Source organism: Papio anubis, chromosome 18 (genome assembly GCF_008728515.1).
Source record: "Papio anubis isolate 15944 chromosome 18, Panubis1.0, whole genome shotgun sequence".
Lineage (NCBI taxonomy): Eukaryota > Metazoa > Chordata > Mammalia > Primates > Cercopithecidae > Papio > Papio anubis.
Window position 1 is genome coordinate 58,719,354 of NC_044993.1, and position 17,355 is coordinate 58,736,708.

The following is a 17,355-nucleotide window of genomic DNA, read 5'->3' on the forward strand; positions in this document are numbered from 1 at the left end:
TGCAGTGAGATAGGGTCACACTTGTGAAGAGCCACTGCAGTTCAGCCTGGGTGACAGAGTGAGACCCTGACTCTGAAATAATTATTTATTTATTTGAGATAGAGTCTCGCTGTGTCACCCAGACTGGAATGCAGAGGTGCGATCACAGGTCACTGCAGCCTCGACCTCCCAGGCTCAAGCAATTCTCCCATCTCAGCCTCCCAAGTAGCTGAGACTCTAAGAACATGCCACCATGCCTGCTAATTTCTGTATTTTTTGTACAGACGGGGTTTTGCCATATTGCCAGGGCTGGTCTCAAACTCCTGAGCTCAAGTGATCTGCCTACCCAAAGTGCTGGGATTACAGATGTGAGCCACTGTGCCTGGACCTAAAATAATTCTGCAATAAATAAAGGAAACTAAGGGGATTGGAATAAGGTGTCTATGTGCAAATTATAAAGACCCATTAGAAATAAAAACAGTGCCAAACCAAACACAAAAACACACCTCCCAGATATGAGCACTGACCAAAACACAGTTTCAAATCTTAAAATCTGCAGCAATATATTTTGCTAGGCATAGGGAAAAGGTCTTTCCCTGTGCGCAAAGAACTTACCAGATGTGGTATCTAGGAACTGATAAAAACCCTTCTAGAAAATAAGATGGACACCAGGCACAGTGGCTCACGCCTGTAACCCCAGCACTTTGGGAGGCCGAGGCGGGTGGATCACCTGAGGTCGGGAGTTCGAGAGCAGCCTGCCCAACATGGAGAAACCCCGTCTCTACTAAAAATACAAAATTAGCTGGGTGTGGTGGCGTATGCCTGTAATCCCAGCTACTTGGGAGGCTGAGGCAGGAGAATCGATTGAAACTGGGAGGCGGAGCTTGTGAGCTGAGATCGCGCCACTGCACTCCAGCCTGGGCAAGAAGAGTGAAACTCCGTCTCAAAAAAAAAAAAAAGAAAAGAAGATGGAAGGTCAGGCATGGTGGCTCATGCCTGTAATTCCAGAACTTTGGGAGGGTGAGACAGGCAGATCGCTAGAGGCCAGGAATTCGAGACCGGCCCGGCCAGCATGGCAAAACCCCGTCTCTACTAAAAACACAAAAAATTAGCCAGGCTTGGTGGCGGGTGCCTGTGATGCCAGCTACTTGGGAGGCTAAAGCACGAGAATTGCTTGAACCCAGGAGATGGAGGCTGCAGTGAGCCAAGATGGTGCCACTGCACTCCAGCCTGGGCAACAGAGTGAGACTCTGTCTCAAAAAAAAACAAAAAAAGAAGAAAAAGAAAATAAGAAGACAAAATGGAAAGTAGCATAGTAGGATAATCAGGACCATAGGTCTGGAGTTCAAATTCCAGCTCTGCTACATATTGGCTGTGTGACTGTGGGCAAGTTATCTGCCTTCACTGAGGCTCAGTTTCTTCATCTATAAAATGGGGTGCTAATAGTTTTTTCATGGGTAGTTTTGAGATAGTATAAGTTAAGCCTTTCACACTGCCTGGCACATAATAGGCCTGAAATAAAGGGTTGCTGTTCTTTTTATAGAAGAAAGAGAGCTCACACCTGTAATCCCAACACTGTGGGAGGCAGGGGTGCATCACTTGAGTCCAAGAGTTCAAGACCAGCCTGGGCAACATAGCGAGACCCCTGTTTCCACAAAAAGAAAAAAAAAGGCCTGGCCTGGTGAAGCACACCTATAGACCCAGCTACTTGGGAGGCTGAGGCGGGAGGATCACTTGAGCCCAGGAGTTTTAAGGCGGCTGTGCACTATGATCACATCTAGGAATTGCCACCACATTCAGCCTAGGTAACACAGCAGGACCCTATCTCAAAAAAAAAAGAAAAGCAGGTGAACTCAGACTGACCTCTGTTTGTAGGTCATTGCCAGATCTTTCCAATAGTTAGCTTCTTCCTCCTCGGAGCTGAAAGTCTTTCCAGAGTCCTCCATTGTGAAAATAGGGGAAGAGATCACTCTCTTTGTGGCATGGTGTCTAGGGGAGAAGATTTTAAAATGATTACCCACATCTGGTTAAATAGGTGATCCCCTTTAACATTAAAAAAAAAAAAAAACTTTATGCTGGGTTAAATTATTAAATACTGCCAAAAATCTGAAGCTAAACCCAAACAAAAGACAATCCACTCACCTGTTATATGCCCTGGGTTAACATCAAGGCTCATGGACATCCCTACGTAAATATTTATTGAGCACCTACTAAAGGACCTAGGGAGCCATATAAAATGTCTCCAAGATGCCTGCCTTCCCTAAAGGGGCCTTACAGTCTGGTGGAGGGAGCGGGGGAGTGAGGGCTGGAATGGAAATTATGCATAAACAATAATAATTATTATAATTATTATTTGAGACAGAATCTTCCTCTATCACCCAGGCTGGAGTGCAGTGGTGTGATCTCAGCTCACTGCAGCCTCTGCCTCCTGGGTTCAAATGATTCTTGTGCCTCAGCCTCCTGAGCATCTGGGATTACAGGCATGCGCCACCACGCCTGGCAATTTTTTTAATTTTTAGTAGAGACAGGGTTTCGCCATGTTGGCCAGGCTGGTCTCAAACTCCTGACCTCAAGTGAACCACCCACCTCAGCCTCCCAAAGTGCTGGGATTACAGGCGTGAACCACCGCACCCAACCCCATGTAAATTTTGATAAAACTATGCGCCTAGTGTAGCCGCAGAAATGTGCACAGGATTTTGACATGCAGTAAATTACATATACTTGCATGTACACATTGGTGTGTTTTGAAATATGTATGCACCTGAAAAACCATCATCACAATCAAGATAATAAACATTTCTATCAGAGCCCAGGATATTTAAGAAGTTCCAAACTCAACCTGAGAGTCAAGGAAGGCTTCCTAGAAGTGGTGACAAACGAGGAGCATGTGAAAGAATATGAAAGAGCCAGGTGCAGTGGCTCACGCCTGTAATCCCAGTACATTGAGAGGCTGAGGCAGGCAGATCATGAGGTCAGGAGTTCGAGACCAGCCTGGCCAATATGGTGAAACTCCGTCTCTACTAAAAAAAAATACAAAAATTAGCCAGGCATGGTGGTATACGCCTATAGTCCCAGCTACTCAGGAGGCTGAGGCAGGAGAATCGCTTGAACGTGGGAGGCGGAGGTTGCAGCTAACCAAGATCGTGCCACTGCACCTCCAGCCTGGGCGACAGAGTGAGACTCCATCTGAAAAAAAAAAAAAAGAATATGAAAGAACTGGAAGGCAATGGTAATTGAGTAGGGGAGGAAGGAATGAGGAGAAACAGCCAGGCACTTGTTAGGGGAGCTAGAGGGAGTCTGGCAGGCCTGGGTTGAAAGCTAATGAGTGGAAGTGAACCTGGACAGACTGAAATAGAGGGGCTAAGTCACAGACGGCTTGTGCAAGATGTTAAGAAACTTAGTGGCCATCAGAAACCATTGGAGGAAGTTTAAGGAAGAGAGTGATGTGATATGAATGTGATATGATGGGCTCTCCTGCTTAAATAGCTGGTCCTGGTGGCCATGGACAGGCAGAGGAAGGACAAGGCCTAAGAAGGGGAGCTCCTGCAGCAATGCAAGAAAGGAAGGTGGAGACCAGGTCCAGTAGCTTGTGCCTGTAATCCCAGCACTTTGGCAGGCCAAGGCAGGCAGATCACTTGAGCCCAGGAGTTTGACACCAGGCTGGGTAACTTGGTGAAACTCCGTCTCTACTAAAAATAGAAAAATATCAGCTAGGTGTGGTGGCACATGCCTGTATTCCCAGCTACTCAGGAGGCTGAGATGGGAGGATCACCTGAGCCCAGGAGGCAGAGGTTGCAGTGAGCCAAGACAGTGCCATTGCACTACAGCCTGGGTGATGAAGTGAGATCCTATTTTAAAAAAGAAAAGAGAAAGGAAGGTGGCCTGAATTAGAAAGTGAGAATAGGCCAGGTATACTGGCTCACACATACAATCCCAGCACTTTGGGAGGCCAAGGCAAGAGGACCGCTTGGGGCCAGGAGTTCAAGACCAGACTGGGCAACATAGCAAGACCCTACCTTGACCAAAAAAAAAAAAAAAAAAACTTTTTAATAACTTAGACTGGTGTGGTGCAACATATCTGTAGTCCTAGCTACTCTGGAGGCTGACGAAGGAGGATCATGTGAGTCCAGGAGTTTGAGACTGCAGTAAGCTATGATCACCGTACTGCACTCCAGCCTGGGCAAGAGAGGGACACCTTGTCTAAAAAGAAGAAAGTAGGAATGAAGATGGAGGGGACAGAAATGGACTCCAAAAATATCTAGAAGGCAAAATTACCAGAACTTGACGAATTATGACTTTTGGGGTAGAGGAGAGAGAAAAAGGAGGTGAGGACATCTTCTGGGGCTCTACCTTAGGCAATTGGGTGCCACCACCATCCCCATCATCAGAGATAAAGACTTCTAGAAGGTGGCTGGGTGCAGTACCTCATATCTGTAATCCCAGCACATTGGGAGGCCAAAGCAGCTGGAATGCTTGAGCCCAGGAGTTCCAGACCAGCCTGGGCAACCTGGTGAGACCGTATCTCTATAAAAACTAGCTGGGCATGGTGGTGTGTCTATAGTTCCAGCTACTCGAGAGGATTAGGGGCAAGGAGAGGTCGAGGCTGCAGTGACCCATGACCATGCCACTGTACTCCAGCCTGGGTAACAGAGCAAGATCCCATCTCAAAAAAAAAAAAGGACTATCAAAAGGAAAACTCGGCCAGGCACGGTGGCTCACGCCTGTAATCCCAGAACTTTGGAAGGCCGAGGCGGGTGGATCACGAGGTCAGGAGATCGAGACCATCCTGGCTAACACGGTGAAACCCCGTCTCTACTAAAAATACAAAAAATTATCCAGGCGTGGTGGCGGGCGCCTGTAGTACCAGCTACTCAGAAGGCTGAGGCAGGAGAATGGAGTGAACTCAGGAGGAAGAGCTTGCAGTGAGCCGAGATCGCGCCACTGCACTCCAGCCTGGGCGACACTGCGAGACTCCATCTCCAAAAAAAAGGGAAAACTCTTGGGTAGGTGGGTGGGGGGTTAGGGAGAGATAACAAACCTAGTCTCAGACATTCACAGCTTGACATGTCCATAACACACCTACATGCAATATCGGAGCTGAAACTCAGGGTTGAAATTGGGTCAACAATATCCTTCTGAGAGTCATACATCTGTAGCTGGTTTTTCTTTTCCTTGTGACAATGAGAGAATCTCCTACGGACTCTGTATGGAACAGAGAAGAATGCCAATATTGGAAAGGTGGGCAATTTAAGAAATGGTAACCGAAGGAGGCAGAGAAGAAACAGAGAGAGAGAGAGAGATGAGGAGTGAGAGAGATGAGAATCAGGAGGTGTGCTGTCCTGGGAGTGGACGGTTTCAAGGGAAAAAAGGGAAACATTCCAGTGTCACAAGGATGCAACAGAGAAGCAGGGAAGATAAGGGCTGGAAAATATCCACGAGGCTGAGCGAAAGTCGGTCACTGGCAGTGTGAGCAAGAAGAGTTTCTACACAGTGGAGGAGGAAAGACGAACTGAGTGCGGGAGTAACTGGAAGGTGAAGAAGAGGAAGGAGATGTAATTCTGGAGAATTACCTAAAAGAAGATGAAACAAATTAGCCAACAGCTAGAGGATGTGGCTGGTAAGGGCCCTGGCTCTCAGGACTTTGAGCTGATTCACAACAGAGGTGAGGGAAGCAAATTTTTTTTTTCTTTTCTTTTCTTTCTTTTTTTTTTTTTTTTTTTAAGAGATAGGGTCTCAATCTGTCATCCTGGCTGGAGTGCAGTGACACAATCATAGCTCACTGCACCCTTGAACTCCAAGGCGGCAGTGATCCTCCTACATTAGCCTCCTGAGTAGCTGGTACTACAGGTGTGTGCCACTATGCCCACCTAATTTTTTTTTTTTTTTAAGAGATGGGGTCTTACTATGTTGCCCAGGCTGGTCTCAAATTCCTGGGCTCGAGCAATCCTCCTGCCTCGTACTCCCAAAGCACTGGGATTATAGGTGTGAGCCACCACACCCGGCAAGAAAGCAGACTTCTATTAACAGTTGGGCTAATGGTTTGTATACTCCCTGTTGATAGAGTCTGTCTGATGTAATCACCTATATTCTGAATTTATTTGAGGCTCTGAGCTTGTCAAAAGAGCATGAGAAATCCAAATAAGATTGCATCCAGGCTGGATTCAGTGGCTTGCGCCTGTAATCCCAGCATTTCAGGAGGCTGAGGCAGGCGGATCACAAGGTAGGAGTTCAAGACCAACCTGGCCAATATGGTGAAACCCCGTCTCTACTAAAAATACAAAAATTAGGCAGGTGCAGTGGCGGGCACCTGTAGTCCCAGCTATTCAGGTGGCTAAGGCAGGAGAATCGCTTGAACCCAGGAGGTGGAGGTTGCAGTGAGCCGAGATTGCACCACTGCACTCCAGCCTGAATGACAGAGCGAGACTCCGTCTCAAAAAAAAAAAAAAAAAAAGGATTGTGTCCGAGGCCGGGCACAGTGGCTCACACTTGTAATCCCAGCACTTTGGGAGGCCAAGGCGGGTGAATCACCTGAGCTCAGGAGTTTGAAACCAGCCTGGTCAACATAGTGAAACCCCGTTTCTACTAAAAATATAAAAATTAGCTGGGCATGGTGGTGTGCACCTGTAATCCCCGCTACTCAGGAGGCTGAGGCGGGAGAATCACTTGAACCCAGGAGGCAGAGGTTGTAGTGAGCCGAGATTGCACCACTGCACTCCAGCCTGGGCACCAGAGCAAGACTCCCTCTCAAAAAAAAAAGAAAAAAAGATTGTGCCCAAGGTCCCTTCCTTCCCTCAGGAGAACTCAGAGGCTGGTGTGTATCCTTGGGGACAAAGGAATGAGCAAACATCATCACTTTCAAAGATACAACCAACAAGTTATAGTTGTGGTTAAAACATGAAATCATTAGGCTTAACATGTAAGTATCAACACAGACACCACCACTAACTTCTGGTGGAAGTTAATGAGCCTCACCCATGTTGAGCCAATGACAGAGGTGGGCCTAATTCACGCAGAACCAGGAAATGCACAATCGTACCTAGATTCAAGCACGGAACTTACTGATAACTCTACATTTGTTGGGACCCATATTCACTTTCAATCCTTTCCCTCATTTAGAGAAAACATGCTATTTCCCGAGCCACCCATCCCTCTGGGAAGCAGATTCTCTGAAAGCTTGATCAAGGCAGAAAGGTGAAATGTCATATGCTCAGACGTGACGGCTCATGCCTGTAATCCCAGCACTTTGGGAGGCTGAGGCAGGCAGATGACTTGAGGTCAGGAGTTCAGGCAGATGGCTTGAGACCAGCCTGGCCAAGATGGTAAAATCCTGTCTCCACTAAAAATACAAAAATTAGCTGGGTGTGGTGGCAGGCACCTATCATCCCAACTACTCGGGACGCTAAGGCACAAGAATCGCTTGCACCCAGGAGGCAGAGGTTGCAGTGAGCCACGATCATACCACTGCACTCCAGCCTGGACAACAGAGCAAGACTCCATTTCAAAAACATATAAACAAAAAATAAATGTCATACAAAGCTAATGATTTGTAGTTTTTTTTTCCCAGACGCGCATTCATTTTTCCATCTTCTGTGACAGCACAATATTCCCTTTGGAGAATATCCTACTCATTTCATGAGTTCAGAGGGATCTGACATCATCCTCTGCATCTGGGAGGAGGCATGTGCCTACTCATGTCCTTAGTGATCAGCTCACCAGTTGGGCTAACCCACACAGAGCCAGTGACAGAGGTGGGCCTAATTCACGCAGAACCAATGACAGGGTGAGCCTCACCCATGTTGAGCCAATGACAGAGGTGGGCCTAATTCACGCAGAACCAATGATAGGGTGAGCCTCACCCATGTTGAGCCAATGACAGAGGTGGGCCTAATTCACGCAGAACCAATGATAGTACGAGCCTAACCCATCCATGCTCAGTCAGTGACAGGTATGGGTCTAACCCATGCTGAGCCAATGACTGGCTTAAGGATGGGCCTAACCCATACTGAGCCAATGAGGGCCCAGGTCCAGACCTTTTGCACAGCTGTCAAAAATGAAACTCTCCTTCCACTAGGGTTGGTAAGGTGGCTGGAGGTAAGCCTGAAACTGCTGGTGGTCATCTTGCTATCAGAAGGGAAAGCCTGCCTGAGAGTGAAGCCAAAACAGAGGAAAGCATAGCCAAGAGATGGAAAGCCTGGGTCCTGACAATATCATTTGAACACCTGGATGCAGCCACACCTGATTTAAGGTTATGAGATAATCAATTCCCTGTCTTGGTTACATCAGTTGGGGTTAGATTTCTGCCACGCAGGAATCCTAATGAATGTATGGAGTCAATGACCTTACTTGCTCAAAGTCAAAAGGGTAGAGTGGTGCCTGGAGCAGTGGCTCATGCCTGTAATCAAAACCCCTTGTGAGGCCGAGGCAAACGGATCACTTGAGGTCAGAAGTTTGAGACCAGCCTAGCCAACATGGTAAAACCCCGTCTCTACTAAAAATACAAAAACAAAAATTAAACAGGCACGGTGGTGCACACCTATAGTCCCAGCTACTCAGAAGGCTGAAGCAGGAAAAATCACTTAAGCCTGAGAGGCGGAAGCTGCAGTAAGCCAAGATCACTGCACTCCAGCCTTCTAGCCTAGGCGACAGAACAAGCCACTCAAAAAAATAAAAAGGGGGTAGAGTGTTAACAGCAGTCATTAACAAGGCCAGGAGCAGCATAAACCTAGGCCAATGACTCCCTGCTCAAGCCATAAGCTCTAATAAGCCCAGATCTCATGTAATATGCTGTCATCAAACCAATTCTATAGCAACAATAGCCCAGGGCCAAGGCATCTATCAATGAGCACTGTGTGGCCATTAAGACATTGGTGGCTGGGTGCAGTGGCTCACACCTGTAACCTCAACACTTTGGGAAGCCAAGGCAGGTGATTCACCTGAGGTCAGGAGTTCGAGACCAGCCTGGCCAACATGGTGAAACCCCATCTCTACTAAAAATACAAGAAATTAGCCAGGTGTGGTGGCAGTCACCTGTAATCCCAGCTACTCGGGAGGCTGAGGCAGAAGAATCGCTTGAACCCAGGAGGCAGAGGTTGCAGTGAACCAAGATCGCGCCATTGCACCCCAACCTGGATGATAAGAGTGAAACGCTGCCTCAAAAAAAAAAAAAAAGACATTGGTGATCCTATTGAGGGCAGTCTCAGTCCACGGCATGGAAGGTCGTCAGCATACAATAAAGTGAAGAAGTGAGGAACCAGGAACAACAAAAGCACTGACTCCTCCTAAAGTTAGGAAAAAGATGTGCAAGATTCAATGTGATCAGGCCCCTGCATAGTTTTCTACATATTTCCTACCCTACCACCTCTCATTCATTTATGTCCCAACCACACCGCCTTTTTCTCTTCCTTGAACACCCAAGCCTGGCAGGGTGCGGTGGCTCATGCCTGTAATCCCAGTACTTTGGGAGGCCACGGTGGGTAGATCATTTGAAGTCAGGAGTTCAAGACCACCCTGGCCAACATGGTGAAACCCCTTCTCTGCTAAAAATACAAAAATTAGCTGGGTGTAGTGGCACATGCCTGTAATCCCAGCTACTCGGGAGGCTGAAACAGAAGAATGTCTTGAACCCAGGAGGTAGAGGTTGCAGTGAGCCGAGATCCTGCCATCGCACTCCAGCCTGGGTGACAGAGCAAGACTCCATCTCAAAAAAAGAAAAGAGTAATAATAATAATAATAAAAGAGCTTCTTAAAACACTTATCTTGGCCAGTAAGGTTTAAAAACTTAAGCCTCAGGAAAGAAATGAATCTGAGATGTTTTAGGACGTGCAGCTATTGTGGGACAGGTTCTAATTACAACGGGCTGATGGGAGGGATCTGGTTTTGGATTTCAAGGACTGCGGAGAAACTAAGCAGAGAACTGGATTTATATCACAGCCTGCAAAATCTTTCACCCCAACCAAGAGACAAAAACCACAGGAACGGCATTTCAACCAAAAACCCTTACATTTTAAAAGCTATCCTTAAGGAAGAGAGATGCTGGAGGCAAAGAAGGAAGAAGTAACAGCTGCACTTCACTTTATCATAAAACAGCAATCTTAAAAGTATAAGATTTTTGCCTTTGTCATTTAAAAATGTCAGAGAGAGGCAGGGCACAATGGCTCACGCCTATAATCCCAGCACTTTGGGAGACTGAGGTGGGCAGATTGCTTGAATCTAGGAGTTTGAAACCAGCACAAGGTGAAACCCTGTCTCTACTAAAAATACACAAATCAGCCGGGCATCACGATGCACGCCTGTAGTCCCAGCACTTTGGGAGGCCGAAGCGGGTGGATCGCCTGAGCCCAGGAGTTCGAGACCAGCCTGGGCAACATGGTGAAACCCCATCTCTACTAGAAACACAAAAATTAGCCAGGCGTGATGGAACGTGCCTATAATCCCAGCTACTTGGGTGGCTGAGGCAAGAGAATTGCTTGAACCCAGAGGCAGAGGTTGCAGTGAGCGGAGATTGCACCACTGCACTCCAGCCTGGGCAACAGAGCGAGACTCTGTCTCAAAAAATAAATAAATAAATAAATAAACAACATGAAAACGTCAGAAAGTTCTATTGCACTACTCTCTGCGGCAGAAAGCAGGCAAGATGACTTGCAAGGGTTCACTTATTTTATCAGCATTAAGTACTGAATTTGCCTTCTGTTTGCTGTGTGCTAGACATTTCAAAAATTGTTTGCAAACATTATCCTCTCTAAGCTGTGCAACTGTAAGAGATGGCTAAACAGGACAACCGCTCTGTTTCTTGGAAGCAGAAACACTGTAGGCCTTGGTCATCTCTAAATGTGCATGTGAGCAGCAGAGGCAAACTAGATCCAAGTTCAAGGGGTCTTTGCATTCAAGTCCAAGGCTTCCCAGGGGTTGCAAACTGACTGACTGGAGATTAGATTCACTTGTTTCATTTGGCCCACACAGTCTTTCTTTTTTTTTTTTTTTTTTTTTTGAGTCAGAATCTTACTGTGTTGCCCAGGCTGGAGTACAGTGGCATGATCTCAGCTCACTGCAACCTCCGCCTCCCAGGCTCAAGCGATTCTCCTACCTCAGCCTCCCTAGTAGCTATGATTACAGGTGCACGCCACGACACCTAGCTAATTTTTTGTATTTTTAGGAGAGACGGCGTTTTGCCATGTTGGCCAGGCTGGTCTCAAACTCCTGACCTCAGGTGATCTGCCCGCCTAGGCCTCCCAAAGTGCTGGGATTACAGGTGTGAGCCATCGTGCCCGGCCCTCACACAGTGTTTTAAAAGGCACTGTAATAGACAGGTGTTAATACCTGGTCTCAGTATATGCAACTTTGCGCCTGCTATCTTAAAAATGGATCCCACAGGCATTTATTTCATCGGTGTGCCACTAACCTGCGTTCTTAATACACCATCACACCATCAGCTCTGCCCCAGCAGCTCTGTGGACAAATCTGATGGGAGCATGCAAGAAACAATGACAAACTAGGACCCAGTGGGACAAAAAGTATCTATTTTGCACATCTGAGATCTATGCCTCCTTCAAAAATTTGTTTCTGGCCAGGTGTGGTGGCTCACGCCTGTAATCCCAGCACTTTGGGAGGGTGAGGCAGGCAGATAACTTGAGCTCAGGAGTTCGAGACTAGCCTGGGCTACATGGTGAAACCCCATCTCTACCAAAAATACAAAAAACTAGCCGGGTGCAGTGATGCACACCTGTGGTCCCAGCTACTCAGGAGGCTGAGGTGGGAGGATCACTTGAGCCTGGGAGGCGGAGGTTGCAGTGAGCCGAGATCACCCCACGGCACTCCAGCCTGGGTAACAGAGCGAGAACCCGTCTCAAAAAAGAAAAAAAAAATTGTTTCCACATGCTTTTTTTTTTTCATGTTTTACATGATTAAAGCTAAGAAAAAAGTCTGAAAATCCACTTGAGACACACACCTCTGATTTTAAAACTCTGGAAAAAAAGCAAAGCAATCTCTTTCAGCTTTCCTCTGAGAGAAGAAAGCCAGCACAGCTAGTCAGGAGCAATAAACATAAAGAAACCATCAATAATTAACTCATCACCCTTCTCCATCCCCACTCCCTATCCTTCCCAATCAAAACAAACAGAAGAGCGGGAGGGAAGGGAAAGAAGCTGCCAAATGTCCGTACATGCTCCGACAGCCAGGACGCAGGCTTTGCATTTTGCAGAAGTGACATCACTAGGGTAACATCAGTCAAGAGTCAGCAAGCCTGGCTTCTGTCTTTGTGCTTTCCAAGTTTATAATGATCAGCCTACAAAAATACTTAGGCCGGCAAGGATCTATGTTCAAAGATGCACACCATCATTCACTAATGTGGAAAACTGGAAACCTCAATGTCAACAGAGGACTGAATGGAAAACGATGCAGTTGTTAAGAACTGTATGTACTAATACGGAAGAAAGCTCACGATATGTTACAAATGGGTGCCCATTTTTGTTTACTCCCCTCTCTCTGCACACAGAATAGAAAAGGGTCTGGAGGATGCACCAGAATGGGGGTAAAGCAAGCCCTGTGGATATGTACCTGACACACTGCTTTAAGATATACTACATACACATATACACAGTAAGCACAGATTGCTTTAGAGATTTTAAAAAGCTTAGGCCAGGCGCCATGGCTCTCTCCTAACCCAACACTTTGGGAGGCTGAGGCAGAAGGATCACTTGAGCCCAGGAGTTCGAGACCAGCCTGGGCAACATAGTGAGACCCCTATCTCTACAAAAACTTTTAAAAATTAGCCAGGTATGGTGGCATGTACCTTTAGTCCCAAATACTTGGGAGGCTCAGGCAAGAGGATTGCTTAAGCCTGAGAGGTCGAGACTGCAGTGAGCTGTGATTGCATCACTGTGCTCCAGCTTGGGCGACAGAGTGAGACCCTGTCTCAAAAAACAAACAAACAAAAACTTGGACAAAAAATAAAATAGCTATTGTTCCAGGATAATTTTATTCTACTGAACCAAGTTCCAGGGAAAGAATTTTTCCTACTGTGGTTTTGCCTCTTCCATCCCTTTTCAAACATTTCTTGAACACATACTAAGTGCTGGGCACTGCTTAAGGGGGCAGACGAAAAGCACCTACATCCATTGCACAAGGTACACACATAGTACTAGCTGCAGGCACAAACTTTCTGTACACAGGCATGCTCATGTTAGGAAATTACCTTGTGAGGAAAAGGAGTGTCATTTCTCAGTTCACACATTCTAAGGCAAAAGAACACACTTTGGGCTGGGTGCAGTGGCTCATGCCTGTAAGTAATCTCAGCACTGTGGGAGGCCCAGACAGAAGGACTGCTTGAGCCCAGGAATTTGAGACCAGCCTGGGCAACAAAGCAAGATTCTGCCTCTACATAAAAAAAAAAGAATAATGATAGGGTCAGGTGCAGTGGCTCATGCCTGTAATCCCAGCACTTTGGGAGGCCGAGGCGTGCAGATCACGAGGTCAGAAGTACAAGACCAGCCTGGCCAAAATGGTGAAATTCCATCTCTACTAAAAATTAGCCGGGCATGGTGGCACACACCTGTACTCCCAGCTATTCAGGAGGGTGAGGCAGAAGAATCACTTGAACCCAGGAGGCTGAGATTGCCGGGAGGCTGAGGTTGCAGTGAGCCGAGATCGTGCCAGTGCACTCCACCCTGGGCAACAGAGCAAGACTCCGTCTCTAAATAAATAAATAAATAAAATAAAAACACACTTTGGAAACAAAAATAACATCCTAACAGAATAAGTTAATAAACTGTTATCCAACATGGGATAAAATATATGAATCAAAGGCCCCTGAGACTTCAGCGGCACAGATCATCTGCATTTAATCCTACACAAAACACACACTAAGAGGAAAGGCTCAAAATGGGTTGTAGGCTGGGAACGGTGGCTCATGCCTGTAATCCCAGCACTTTCGGAGGCTGAGGCGGGCAGATCACGAGGTCAGGAAATCGAGACCATCCTGGCTAACATGGTGAAATCCCATCTCTACTGAAAATAGAAAAAATTAGCCGGGTGTGGTGGCAGGCACCTGTAGCCCCAGCTACTCCAGAGGCTGAGGCAGGAGAATCGCTTGAACCCGGGAAGCGGAGGTTGCAGTGAGCCAAGATAAAAAAGCCACTGCACTCCAACCTGGGCGACAGAGTGAGACACTGTCTCAAAAAAAAAAAAAAGGGAGGGGGTTGTATACCAATGAGGTGATGGAGGCTGGGGTGGTCGGGTAACAAGAGGCTTCGTGAATAGCTGGAATCTAATTAATTTTCAAAACACCCGACCCATGCCCTAAAATAGCATCCTGTTCTAGAATACACTATAACAAAACTAAAAATGATGAACCTGCCCAGGTCGTGCTGCAAAGGCCTTTTCCTTAAAACGTTAAAAGGGGCCTCGGGCTCAAAGTAGAAATTAAGAGGCATAACCTGGTACTAACCACGGACAAAGCCATCAAGGAAGCTCAGGCCCTCAGGAGGCAGAAAGCCTGAGATGGCTCGGAAAAGATAAAGTCGCCTCCCCAAAAGCGGTGTCAAGGTGACAGTGGGGTTTCCCAGGACCTCAGAGAGGCAGGTGAGCCCAGCCATCACTCAAGCTGCGGAATAAGCATTTTCGTCCTTTACCCAATCCGTCCCCAATGTGCTGTCAGAAGAAACCCGAACCGTCCTGCGGCAGAGACTGGAGCAAAGCGAGAGGAGACTGCCCCAAACATGTTCCCGGAGGAAGGGAGCGGGGGGAGGTTTTTGGAAAGAGGCCTGCAGGGGCGGGACAGTGGGTGTGAGGGCAGGGGTAGCACTGCAATCGGGGGGTCTAGGGTCGCAGGGAAGGGGGTGGCAGGATGGAGGGGTAGGAGAAAGAGAAAAGAGACAAGGGGCATCTAGGAAAGGAGTATGGGGAGGGAGGAAGAGGAGAAAGAGGATGGAGCCTGGCAGCGGGGGTTTGGGGAAGGGCAAGGCTGAACCACCCAGGAAGTCCCGGAAGGAGGAGAGGGCAACCGGGTGGAAGAGAGACCAGCGCAGAAAGAGAAACGAAGTTGCCAAGGGCGAGGGGCGGGCGCGAGGGACGCACGGGTGGCAAGGCACTCAGTGCCTAACTTTTTAGGACCGGAGGCTCCAGGGAGGCGGGATTTTGGAGCCCGGGGACCAGAGAGTCCAGGCGGCCGGGAAGCGACCCGCAAGCCAGGGGCGTGGGGGTACCTGCCAGGCAGTGGCCCGGGGTTCCGGGGTCCTGGGGCGGGGCAGAGGAGCCTTCCCAGTCGCAGAGGAGGTCCCCGGGCAGCCACCCCGACCCCAGCCCTGCGCAGCCCCGCACTTACCGGTGCAGGCGCGGCGAAGACAAGGCGGCGGCGGCGGCGGCTGTGAGGGGCGGTGCGGCCCCGGCCCTCCGGACCCCGCCCCCGCCCCCGCCCCGGAGCCCGCGGCCGGCGCCGCCCATTGGCTGCTGCTCCACGGTACCGCGTCCGCCTTGGCCAATCAGCGCAGAGCAGCGTCGTTTGGAAACTTTTTTCCCAGGCCGGGCGCGGCGGGGCCACGCGGCGGAGGCTCCTGGCCGGAGGGGGGCTTGGGAGGCGCCGGCTGCCGGGCGCTGGGCTGGGGCGGGCGGGCCTTGGAGATGCTGCAGGACGCTGCCTGGACACCCGGGAAATGGGTTTGGGCTTGCGGGCCGCGCATTTCAGGAAAATAAGCCGGCCTCTTCTTCACTCCGATTGCATTTTCCCGTTTTTGCACTTTCCCCAAATCAGAAGGAAAGACAAAGATTCAGGCCCACTGGAGCTAGCAGTGCCCCGTGCCCTTCCTACTCTTTTACATCCAAAGTGAATCTTCAGCATCATTATCTTCTCCAGAGGCAAGAGAACTTAGTGCACAAGAATTTGGTCACAAGCTTGGCTTTGAGTCCTAGCTCTGCCCCTTACTAACTGTGTGATCTTGGGAAAGTTGTTTGGCCTCTATGATTCCGTTTCCTCGCCTCTATGACCGTTTCCTCATCTATAAAACGCCATTATGGGTCTGGCGCGGTGGTCACGCCTGTAACCCCAGCACTTTGGGAGGCCAAGGCAGGTGGATCAAGAGGTCAGGAGTTCAAGACCACCCTGGCCGACATGGTGAAACCCCGTCTCTACTAAAGATACAAAAAATTAGCTTGATGTGGTGGCGCGCGCCTGTAATCCCAGCTACTCAGGAGGCTGAGGCAGGAGAATCGTGGGAACCCGGGAGGTGGAGGTTGCAGTGAGCCGAGATCACACCACTGCACTCTAGCCTAGGCTACAGGGCAAGACTCCGTCTTAAAGAACAAACAAACAAAAGACAAAAAAACGACATTATGCAGAGGACTAAATGAGTTAACAGCATTTGTAAAAACGTTTACAACAGAAATTTGAACATAGTAAGTACAATATATGTATTTGTTAAATGATCTTGATTTTATTTATTTATTTATTTTGAGATGAAGTCTCCCTCTGTCTCCCAGGCTGAAGTGCAGTGGCCTGATCTCCATTCACTGCAACCTCCACCTTCTGAGTTCAATTAATTCTCCTGCTTCAGCCTCCCCAGTAGCTGGGATTACAGGCCCACATCACCACACCTGGCTAATTTTTGTATTTTCAGTAGAGGCGGGGTTTCACCATGTTGGCCAGGCTGACCTCAGGTGATCCACTCACCTCGGCCTCCCAAAGTGCTGGGTACAGGCATGAGCCACCGCACCCTGCCTGATGATCATGATTTTTAAATGTGTGTGTGTGCCAGGCACAATTCTCACAGCAACCCTAATTGTTTACTAACAAATTTAAAAAGAATTTTTTTTCTTTTTTTTTGAGACGGAGTTTCCCCTCTCGTTGCCCAGGCTGGAGTGCAATGTCCGCCTCCCAGGTTCAAATGATTCTCTTGCCTCAGTCTCCCTAGTAGCTGGGATTACAGGCGCCCACCACCACGCCCAGCTAATTTTTTGTATTTTTAGTAGAGACACAGTTTCACTATGTTGGCCAGGCTGGTCTCGAACTCCTGACCTCAGGCGATACACCTGCCTCAGCCTCCCAAAGTGCTGGGATTACAGGCGTGCGCCACCATGCTTGGCTGGAATTTTTTTTTAACTTTTCTTCCAAAACATCTTGTCATAACATGTTCATTAACAAACATGGAGCATTCTGGTTAGTGGGTACAAAAATAGAGTTAGAATGAATAAGATGTAGTATATGGGAGCACAAGAGGGCTACAGTCCACAACAATGTATTGTACATTTTTAAATAACTAAAGGAGTATAAGTGGAGTGCTTGTAACACAAAGAAAGAATAAATGCTTGAGGTGATGGACACCCATTTACCCTGATGTGATTATGATGCATTGTATGCCTCTATCAAAATATCTCATGTACTCCATAAAT

The 17,355-nt window shown here is 48.1% G+C and overlaps 1 protein-coding gene across 5 annotated transcripts in view; it reads right to left on the minus strand.

Moving 5' to 3' along the window:
- The window catches only part of NDE1 (nudE neurodevelopment protein 1), an 82,670-nt gene that overhangs the window by 60,484 nt on the left and 4,831 nt on the right, over positions 1-17,355 (minus strand). For 3 of the 5 annotated variants that reach the window (XM_009196066.4, XM_009196069.4, XM_009196071.4), the window contains one exon: positions 1,843-1,968. In XM_009196066.4, the coding sequence (XP_009194330.1) occupies positions 1,843-1,925 (83 nt within the window). In that variant the 5' untranslated portion in view covers positions 1,926-1,968. Of the gene's footprint in view, positions 1-1,842; positions 1,969-5,062; positions 5,182-15,295; positions 15,379-17,355 lie in introns of those variants that run through there. The other 2 variants (XM_009196068.4, XM_009196070.3) reach the window with 2 other exon arrangements.